Source organism: Humulus lupulus, chromosome 1, assembly GCF_963169125.1.
Source record: "Humulus lupulus chromosome 1, drHumLupu1.1, whole genome shotgun sequence".
NCBI classification, from domain to species: Eukaryota; Viridiplantae; Streptophyta; class Magnoliopsida; order Rosales; family Cannabaceae; genus Humulus; species Humulus lupulus.
Genome location: NC_084793.1, coordinates 61,203,211 through 61,214,046, shown reverse-complemented (window position 1 = coordinate 61,214,046; position 10,836 = coordinate 61,203,211). Strand labels below are relative to the sequence as shown.

At 40.2% G+C, this 10,836-nt stretch overlaps 1 protein-coding gene across 1 annotated transcript; it reads left to right on the top strand.

Annotated features, from left to right (window-relative positions):
- The first annotated feature begins 8,096 nt into the window (after positions 1–8,096).
- Positions 8,097–8,912, top strand: LOC133815471 (uncharacterized). Its single transcript, XM_062248312.1, has 2 exons — positions 8,097–8,516; positions 8,601–8,912. The coding sequence occupies exons 1-2, from the start codon at positions 8,097–8,099 to the stop codon at positions 8,910–8,912; spliced, it is 732 nt and encodes a 243-aa protein (XP_062104296.1).
- The last annotated feature ends 1,924 nt before the right edge of the window (positions 8,913–10,836 follow it).

Genomic DNA, 10,836 nt, shown 5'->3' with positions numbered 1-10,836 from the left:
TGAGGCCAAGTCTTTCTTCATGGTAGGCTAGAAATAGCCCTGCCTCAAAAATTTTAGAGTTAAGGATAATCCTTCATGGACTTCCCTAAGGATAGCCTGGGCCTCCTCTGGCAGAACACATCTGAGGAGCGACATGGAATGACCTCGCCTATAAAGAATTCCTTCAACCATAACATACCTTTGGACCTGGTACAACAAATTTCGTGTGTACTTGCGATCTTCAGGCAGTTTTCCTATGGTGAGATATTCTACGATTGGAGTTATCTAGTTCGAGCCTTCTCGGATCATCTCGACATTCTTCAGTTCTTCATTTGTGCTGGGCTTGTGAAGAAACTTAACTGGCACTACGTTCACCATGTTTGCCTCATTATTTGTGGTGAGCCGGGTGAGAGCATTGACATTTGTATTCTTGCCTCGCAGGACCTGCTCTATAGAGTAGAAGTCAAAATATGATAGTTCAATATTTATTTTAGCCAAATAAGCGGCCATTTTGATCCCGCGAGCTTGATATTCTCCAATCACTTGGTTTAACACGAACTAAGAATCACTAAAGCACTTGATGGCTTTTGCTCTTAACTCCTTGGTGAGGCAGATTTCAGCAAGTAAGGCCTCAAATATGAATCTGAGAGTTGTGTGAAAGCAATATCCCTCTAGCGTAGTCAGAATTACCCCAGCTCCTGACATATGTTTATTGGAGGATCCATCGACAAAGATTTTCCACAGTTCTTGGATCGGTTCCCTCATTAATTCGCCCTGAAAACCAATATATTTGGCCATAAAATCAGCAAGGACTTGTCCCTTTATAGTTGTTCATGGCTTATACAAAATCTCGAATTGGCTGAGTTAGACCGCCCACTATTGAAAGTGTCCCGATGTTTCAGGTTTTTGTAAGACCTGCCTTAAAGGTTGATCAATTAGGACGTGTATAGCGTGGGACTTGAAATAAGGCCTCAGCTTCCTTGAAACTAGGACTAAACAGAACACGAGCTTTTCAAATGAAGGGTATCGAGACTCAGCTCCTAGAAGCCTCTTCTTGATGTTATATGCAGATTTCTGAGTTCAATTTTCCTCTCGAACTAAAATGGCACTAGCCATGCTCTTGGTTACAGCCACTTAGAGGTTTAAATCCTCCCTGCTGATGGGATTTGAAACAATGGGGGGTTCGGCCAAATGCCTCTTTAGATCTTGAAATGCCTCCATGCACTCGTTGGTCCATTCGAATGTTTTGTTTCCATTTAGCAGATTATAGATGGGGAGACATTTATCGGTAGACTTTGACACAAACAGATGAAAGGCAAAAATCTTTCCTACTAGACTAGAGATCTCTTTTCACGACCTGGGTGATTGTACATCCAACATCGATCTAATTTTCTCAGGATTAGCTTCAATCCCCCTCGAATTAATGATGAAGCCTATGAACTTCCCTAATGAAACCCTAAAGGTACATTTCGATGGATTCAACTTCATATTGTACTTTCTCAGTATGACAAAACATTCTTCTAAGTCAGACACATGGTTGTTGGTGGATTTTGACTTAACGAGCATGTCATCAACATACACCTCCATGTTTTTCCCAATCTGGTCAACGAACATTTTATTTACCAACCTCTGGTAAGTTTCCCCAACATTTTTGGCCTGAACGGTATGACTTTGTAAGAATATACATTGTGGTCGGTCTTATAGCTGGTATGCTCTTGGTCTGCAGGATTCATCATGATCTAGTTATATCCAGAATACACGTACATGAAAGACATGAGCTCATGACCAGCCGTAGCATCTACAAACTGATCAATCCTTGGCAAAGGAAAATAGTCCTCTGGGCAGGTTTTTTTGAGATTAGAGAAGTCGATACATGTCCTCCACTTTCTGTTTTGTTTTGGAACTAGAACGAGGTTGGCTATCCTTGTTGGATATTTCTTCTCTCTGATGAATCCACATTTTAAAAGGTGAGCTGCCTTTTCCTCTAGAGCTTCTCCTCTTTCTTTTCATAACAGCCTTCTTTTTTTTATGTTTGGCAAGAATGATTCTGTCCAGATTTAGTGTGTGCACGATAATGTTAGGATTGATTCCCACCATATCGGCATGTGACCAAGCGAATACATTGAGGTTGTTTCTTAAAAACTCGGTCAGATTCCTTTTTTGTTCGGCACTAAGAATTTTTCCAATCTTTACAACCTTTGAGGTTACCTCTTGGTCGAGAATTACCTCTTCTAGATCCTTTAGGGCCTGGAGCTCAAATCAGTCTTCACCTATCCTTTGGTCAACTTTTCTTGTTGGGCAATCTTGTCTTCTACTACCTAAGATTCTTCTGCCCCTTTGACAACTACCATTGCCTGGGGCTCCTCAGTTTCCTCAATTATTAACATGGCTTGCTGCCCAGGTTGTGATCTTCCCTTCATGGAAATGCTATAGCATTCCTTGGAATCGAGTTGGTCTCCTCTTACTATGCATATTCATGTACGCGAAGGGAATTTCATAGACAAATGGTGGATAGAGGTTATGGCCTCAAACACTATCAAGGTTAGTCGCCCTAGAATGGCGTTGTAGGCAGTCGGACAATCTATGACAATGAACGCAAGCATCTTTGCCACAACTCGTGTTTTTTCGCCAATGGTAACAATGAGCTCAATCATCCCGATGGCTGCAATTTCTTCTCCTGAAAACCCGTATAGAGTTGTGGAGGAGGCCTCAAGCCAGGTACTGAGAGTCCCATCTTTTCAAGAGTGGATCTGAATAACACGTCCAAGAAGTTCTCGTTTTCAATCAAAATTCTCTGAAGTCTCTGATTTGCGAGTTGAATGGTTATGACAAGCGAATCATTGCGCTATAATTTGACATGGCTAGTGTCCTCCGTAAAAATGATGGGTTGTTTGTCCATTTTTTGCTGCTTTGACAAGCATTGCATGGGACTGAATAATACACACACCATCATGAGTATTCTGCTCCTGGATATACCTTTTCTGGGCCCCATTGCTTGTGTTGGAAAAGTGAGGTCCGCCCGCAATTGTAGCAAAAGCTCTCCCCTCGAAACGAGGAGGGATGAGTCAGTTTTCTGGAGCTGGAAGAGCTGGTGGTTGATTCTATACAGCCGGCTGGTTGGGAGCTACCCGATTTTGGTCATATGACGCTATCTATCCAACTTGAATGAAAGTCTTGATCTCATCCTTCAATTCACAGCAATAGTCAGTATTGTGACCAATGTCGTTGTGGTAGTGATAGAACTTGGTCAGATCTCTCTTTGCCGTCTGATTCCTCTTGGGCTCCTTCTTTTTCCATAGAAGGTGAGAAGAATTTTCCAGATACATGTTTTCCCACGTATCCATCAAGTCAGTATATACAGTGAATACCAAGGCGTACTTGTCCCCAGCAGGCTAAGTGGGAATTTGACTAGTTCCGACCATAACAAATTTGGCCTCCCCATGGTTTATCAACTCTTGAGGTTGGGCCAGGATCTCATCTGTATTTTTTACTCCTTTCCTTTGGACTTCTTGTTATGAATACATTTTACAAGATCATAAATATTTCATGTATGTTTCATATATTAAACAAATTAACATATAAAAAAATCTAGAAACTGTTTCTAATGAATTTCATAAAGTAAATCAAATAACAGAGTTTAAGAATCTTACTTTTACGCAGTGGATATTGAGACTCCTTCCTTCACTCTCTCTAACCCTTGTTTCTTTCTGTCGTAGAGTAATGACATGAGAGTGAACTGGATCTTCAAACAACATAGTCATTATAATTACCTTTGTTCACCTAGACTAGGGTTGGCAATTCTCAACACATGAGATGGGAAAATTATGGAGAAGAAGAGAGTAGTGATGGGCGGCCACAATAAGTCTCTTTTGAGTCTAGGTTTTTTTCTTAATCACACTTTTTTGAAAACCCTAGACTTAAGTACCTATTTATAGCAACATTGGGATTTGAATTTTGAATTTCTAATTAATTTGTTTATTTAATTATTCTTTTTAAATATGATTTAAATTAAATGATTAAAATAATGTAACTGATCAGTTTTATTTTAAATAAAATAAAGAATAATTAAATTAGTTATTTATCTTTATAAAAGTGAAAGAAGCGATTCTTTAAGAAGTTTAAGAAATTGTTTTTTTTACTATCCGACTATCTCAAGAATGAAATGATAGAATTTCCTAGACCTAAAATTCTAGAAATCTTTATAGCCTCTCTCTTCTCAATCTCTCTAGATCTCATGTGTTGGGTATATCCATAGAGTCTAAATCAATATTTGAATCGTACGTGCCCACACACGTCCTTGTGTGTTTGAGAATTGGCTTTGAAGGCTAAGGTGCGAGCTTTCAGAAAGGATAGGAAGATCGTTGATTTTTACAAAAAGATTCAAGGACACTTGATAGGCTACGAGATGTAATATTTATTCATTTTATTTGGTATTCAATATATCTATATATGTATGATCCTGGCTGGTATTAAATTTTTTTAAAAGACCCTATTCCGCTATGTATTCTTATTTTTTCTAATTTAAGACCATAATTATGAGACCCCATTCCCCCTAGATTTGGACATAGTAGTTGATGTTCTGGGGCCCCGATCTTGTTATAAGAAATGATAGGGTGTTTCCTAGGCTCAAGGCTATTAGGGGAAAGTGCGCTGCTTCATCTTCATCTTATATGTCTTCCGATCAACAGTTTGTTCCTATGAAGAAACTTCTGAGGGAAAATCAGAGTTTTAAGAAAAATCATTGCACTCAATAAGAAATACTGAGGACTTTAGTGCATCAAATGAGCACTATCGTACTGAGATTTATGTGAAGAGCCACCACTAGAGTTCCATGATGTTGCATCTAACCAACCATAAACCAACAATAAGGTGTAGGACAACAAAGCTACAGAAGATGATGCCTAAGTCTTTTATTTTAGATGTTTGTATTAATATAATTATATTCACTTTAATGCTTTTTCAAAGACAATTAATTATAATGATTTATATTGATGTTTCAAAGACAATTAACAATATATAATATATATTTTATATAATAAATTATTTGTATTATTAATTTTAATATGTCAATTTAATCTAATTGTTAATTATAATTTTAAAAAATAATTAATTATATATATAATTACATTTAGTGAAAAAAAAAGCTTTTTTGGGGAGCTATTTATAGTTGAGAAAATTTAAAAAAAAAATTTGGGGTAGAGATGCTTTTATCTATGCATTTTTGTGATGGAAAAAGTCTGTACAGGTTGAGTTTTGTAGGTGCCAAACTGCGCCGGGGAATACACTTTTGTTGACCCTTTACTTGGTCAACGACACGGAGTCAAGTAAAACGATAGAAATGAGATGAAATCAAGACAAAAAGATAAACGACACAAAAGATTTATAGTGGTTCGACCCCAGCAAATGGTAATAACCTACGTCCGCTTAGTGTTCTTATTGATGTAGAATCCCAAGAACTGTGATCAATGAACTAGGGTTCACGAGTTTCACAAGCCTCAGGATGAATACAAATATGGTGGTTAAAAACACTATAATTCTCTCACAGAATTCTGGAGTTTAAAAAGTCCAAAAAAAAAAAAGTCCCCTCACTTGAGCCCCTTGACTCTTATTTATAGGCTCAAGGAGTGCTACATGGGTCGATGGGCCTTAATTACATTTAATACAGGCGTGTCTAAATAATAATGGAAATCGCAACTATTACATAAATGCAAAATTACATATCTGAAGGAAATATATGAGATGATGCGACCAGATTGGTCGCTAGGGAAATATACTGCCTGCTGAGTGAATTATCTTCTTGTCGATAGTCAAACAGATTACACTCACTTAAATGGTCACGTGTATCCCATGTGTATGTTAATTCAACCACGTCATCAGGTAGTCCTTTTTTGGGTAAACATTTGCCCCCAAGTTTATTTTACTGCGACCAGCATATAATAAACTTAATCGACCAACCTTCCGTCTGACCTGTCACATCTGGCAGCGCCTTTTCGAAAAAGTAGCTAATCATGGCCGTTGCAGTTTCCCAAAAGCGTTTTGATGGCTAACACGATTCCCCACGTATCGAAAACTCACCCCCATCATTACCTTTTTAACTATGCCACGATCATTATAAATAACCCACTCTTATTATTTTTTACCTTTTACCAAACTTCTCTTTCTCAAGAACTCAGAAGAAAAAACCAGAAAAGGACAGAAAACTTTGGTGATCCAAGGCGTGTTCGTCCACCCCCAAGCACCAACATTCGTGACTCTTTTGCAATCTGCAACTCAAGTAAGTTTTGTGATCTCCTTGTCTCTGCTATACCATGCAACATATATTTCTCGAATTTTCTGGTATTCGGGTTTGAGATTTTGCATGTTCTTGAGAAAAAATGCTTTCGGGGTAATCGGGTTCATAGGTAGTAACATGATAGGATAGGAGTTTTAATTAGTAAAAACACTAAGTGAGGCCTAGAAATTGGCATGGGAAGTAGGAATACTGATTTAGGGCCCAAAAACGAAGTAAAAATTCGATTTTTATGCTTTCGATTATCCCAACATTTCCATTTCTTCTATCTGTTGGCTATAGATTCTCATCTCCCGTTTTCTTTTCTCAAATATTAATGTGCGATCCTTGGGGAGGTGAGAGGCCAATCAATGGCGATCTTCTGGCACTGCTGTTTGAGGATCAAGAACAACCGTCACTGCCGTTTTCAGAAGTACCATTTTCACAACAACACCCAGTGAACTACCCTCCGATCAGTCAACCGAACATGGGTCGCATGAAATATACTGCTCGTAGAAAAAAGAAAACAACCAACCCTTCTTCTAACCAGCCTGCTCCTTGTACTGAGGACCCTTCTACTAACCCTCAACCTATAAACACTTCACCACCAGAAATCCAACCCCATGCCCGGCCTCGCGACGGCCTTCGACCAGAAGTGGACTGGTACGTGGCACCTACTAGCATCATATAAGCTAGTATGGTGACTAATTATCTCAAGAAGTATGGTCAACCTAGGATAACCCTATTCAAACCTTCACCTGACCAAAGGGTAAACGTGCTCGAAGGCGCATGCAGTGCCTGGTCGAGATACCACATCGAGGCAGGGGCAATCTTGCCCCTGCATAAATTTTTCCAAGGGGTGGCCAATTATTTTGAGGTCACCCCCTTTCAAATTACTCCCAACGGATATAGAGTACTATCTACACTCTATATCCTTTATAACCAAAAGAAGTGGCCTATGCCCACACCACACGAGATCAACTATCTGTTCGATCTCAAATCCAACCCCAACCAGAACATCACGTTATTTTTCCATTTCTGTCACCAGGAGTCTACTCGCATATTCCTGAGTGACGTCACCTACAAATCCAATGTAGGAAAGTATTTCCAGGAGTTCTTTCTTACAACAGACCTGGTCGCTGACAACCTGGCCTTCACCCGAGAAGGTAAATCTCTTAATTACTAGTCGTTTAATTTCTTCTAGATTTTCTATACTATCCTTAGAACCTTGATATTGTTTAGCTCCATGGTATCGACCAGACCCCACTCCAGAGATGGAGATAAGGGTCGCTACCTTCGCCAGCATGATGGACATCGAGAAGAGTGTCAAGGAGTTGGTCACTGAAAGCAACTTAAGGCTAGTCGGCCTCTTGGCTCCTCACCAGGAAGGGAGGGAGTCCACTGTGAGGAGTACTACTGGAGAAGCAGTCCTCGAGTAGCAATAGGATGTGTCACAACCCCCGAGATGGCTGGCAACATGAGTGACCATCAGGGAACCTTCCAGCATCCCACAGGCTGCTGCTGCCTCTACCCAACATGGGAAGGGCAAGCAAAACCTTCCAGAGTACCCTGAGCCCGTACTCGAGTCTTCTGACGAGAACGGTGCTGACTTCTCACTTTTAGACAACTTGCCCATTCCCTGTCATTTATTTGACGGGGACGGCAACTTTAAATTTGCGATCAATAGTTTAAATTCACAATTCTTTGAGGCAGAGAGTGAGTGTAGTAGTAGTTCCATAAATGATGTATCGACCCGTAATAATAGCTCGGGTATATTACTTAGAATTTCCCTTGCTTTTTTAAATAACTTTATTTATATTGTTTGATCGTTTGTTTCCATCCTGAAGTCATGCCTTCCGGAGAAGCCTTTGATTTGTACATCAACATCAATGCCGAAGCTCCTACAAGAAGGAAGAAACGAAGTAGGCAACACCCTGAGGAAAGCAGTAGTGACCCCTTCAAGAAAAAGGCCCAGACTGAGGATCCTCCTGCACCACCACCTTCCCAGGACACGACCCCTCCTCCGGCTCCCCTCGACCCGACTCCTCCAGCTTCCCTTGACCCGACTCCTCCAGCTCCTCACAGCCCAAGTCTTCCTGATCAGACAGGAAAGACTCAGGCCGAGGCTATCCTAAACACATCATACAACTCGGCTAACAAAAAGCTGAAGAAACTTTCAAGACACCGGCGTAGCCAGGAAGCCTTCAGCAATGTTTCCTCCATGAAGATTGACAAAATTTTCAGCTGCGCGCTGAATGAAGTACTCAGTGTAAGTTGTCATTTTTGTAGTGCTTTAGTTGTCTATCTTGCCCTTTTACTCATACTAACAACGTTACTTTTTTTCTAATTGCAGGGAGTTCTGATCATGAGTACTGGTTGGAGTTGCTTGGAGGAGATTGTTGCCAAGCATGCTGAAGAGATCAAGATAGTCGAGGAAAGACTCGCCGAGCAGCTCAAAGCAGTCGAGGCCAAACATGCCAAGCAGCTGAGAGCGACTGAGGAGAAAAATGCTAGCCTTAGCAAGGATCTGAGGAAACACCAGGAGGCATTTGTCAAAATCACTAAAGCCAAGGAAAAGTATAAGGAGGCTTCGGTGCTGAACGTTAAAGAGGCCTCCAAGCTTCAGGATGACCTGGTGATCATCAGGAAAGAAACCGTCGAGTAGGAGGAGCACGTCAAACTGCTCAAAGAAAGTAACACTCTCAACGTGGAGAAGTTCAAGGGAGCGACGTTCAACTACTTCTACATGTTCTGGAAGAGCAACCCCGGGGTGATCTTTAACTATCTCCCAGAGCATATGAAGTAGGTTGAACTAGAAAAGTGCACTACTCGCCTGGAAGAAGAGAGGAAAGCTCAGGAATCCCCTGAGATCTCTTTGGCGACAGGCATTGAAGGCGTCGAAGAGGATGTTGAGACCATAGTTGACCAGCAGCCCCAGCAAGATCCTCCAGCTGTTCCTACCACTCAATAAATTTATTTATTTTTATATGTAACCAGGACATACGAACCACGGTTCGTGATGTCAAGACAATTTTCGCTGCGAATGGCAGCTTCCTTTTAATTAGTAATTACATCCGAGCAGAAACTGCTCGCGGTGTAAAACATTTCCTTTTGATATTATAATATTTACTAATTATTATAACATTTGCTTGCATGACCAAACTTAGCATAGCACTTTGTTTTGATTTAACAAAATTTAAACAAAATTTTGAAAAATACTCTAAGTACCGTAGTATGCTTTCCATTATTTTGCTCATGTGTTTACATATGCCTGTTGATATGCTTTGCATGCTTAGTACCTTATATGCCCCCCAAGTGATTGAGGAGCTTAGGGCTCTCGGTCACTTGCCATGACCAAGTCCTGTTCAAACATTACTGCTCGCGAACTTATAAAAAATGATTATATAGCAAAACAACACACGTAATGAGCAAATACTTGTAATAAATACAATAATTGGCTGCACACAGTTCCTTTTATTTCTTGTAATAATTGGAAAATCGTGTCTGTATGAGTGATCAAAAATTGAACTTACACTTATAATCGACTAGTCATATGACTGACTAACCCTTGTTCATAAACTTGTAAAAGGTGAAATTAATACCAGCCAATTCTTTAAAAGGAACTTTTTATTGATAATACTTGCGCAGGTGTTCTCCATTCCAATAGCGAGGAATGAGATCTCCATTTAAGCGAGCAAGTTTCTAGGTGCCTGGTTGGAGGACTTCTTCAATTTGATACGGACCCTCCCAGTTAGGTCCAAGCACTATGGCAGCTTGATCATGGGTGTTAAGAAAAACTCTTCTAAGTACCAAATCTGCCACGTTAAATTTTCTTTCATGCACTTTATAGTTGAAATACCGAGCGGCCTTTTGCTGGTAAGCAGCCACTCGAAGTTGAGCTTGCTCACGTCTTTCATTGACCAAATCCAAAGATTCCATCAATAACTGAATATTAGCACTCTGATCGTATGCCATCCTTCTATGTGATGGTGGGTCTAATTCAACATGCAACATGGATTCATATCCATAGGCCAAAGAAAATGGAGTATGGCCAGTTGCTGTTCGATGGGACGTTCTACACGACCAAAGGACTTTTGGTAACTGTTCTAGCCATGCTCCCTTTGCTTCTTCAAGCCTTTTCTTCAGGGTATCCTTCAGTGTTTTGTTGATAGCTTCAACCTATTTGTTTTCTTGAGGATGAACTACTGAAGAAAAACTCTTGATAATCATGTGCCTTTCGCAAAAATCTGGGAACAGATCACTGTCAAATTGTGTGCCATTATATGAGACAATCTTTCTTGGCAACCCATAGCGACACACGATATTTTTTACCACAAAATCTAGCACCTTCTTGGTCGTTATTGTTGCAAGTGGTTCAGCTTCTGCCCCCTTTGTAAAGTAGTCAACAGCAACTATTGCATACTTAATGTTGCCTTTTCCTGTGGGTAAAGACCCGATCAAATGGCCACGGGCTTTGCATCTGTTTGAGCTCATTAGGGGCTACTTGTGGTATCTTAGAGAACCTTTGACACTTGTCACATTTTTGAACAAAATTTACAGAGTCCTCATTCATTGTAAGCCAGAAGTAT

Excerpts from the sequence above, each read along its gene's own strand:
- LOC133815471 (XM_062248312.1), top strand. The coding sequence starts at position 8,097 with ATGCCTTCCGGAGAAGCCTTTGATTTGTACATCAACATCAATGCCGAA. Across the intron at positions 8,517-8,600 it reads CGCTGAATGAAGTACTCAGT|GGAGTTCTGATCATGAGTAC; the intron begins GTAAGTTGTCAT and ends TTCTAATTGCAG.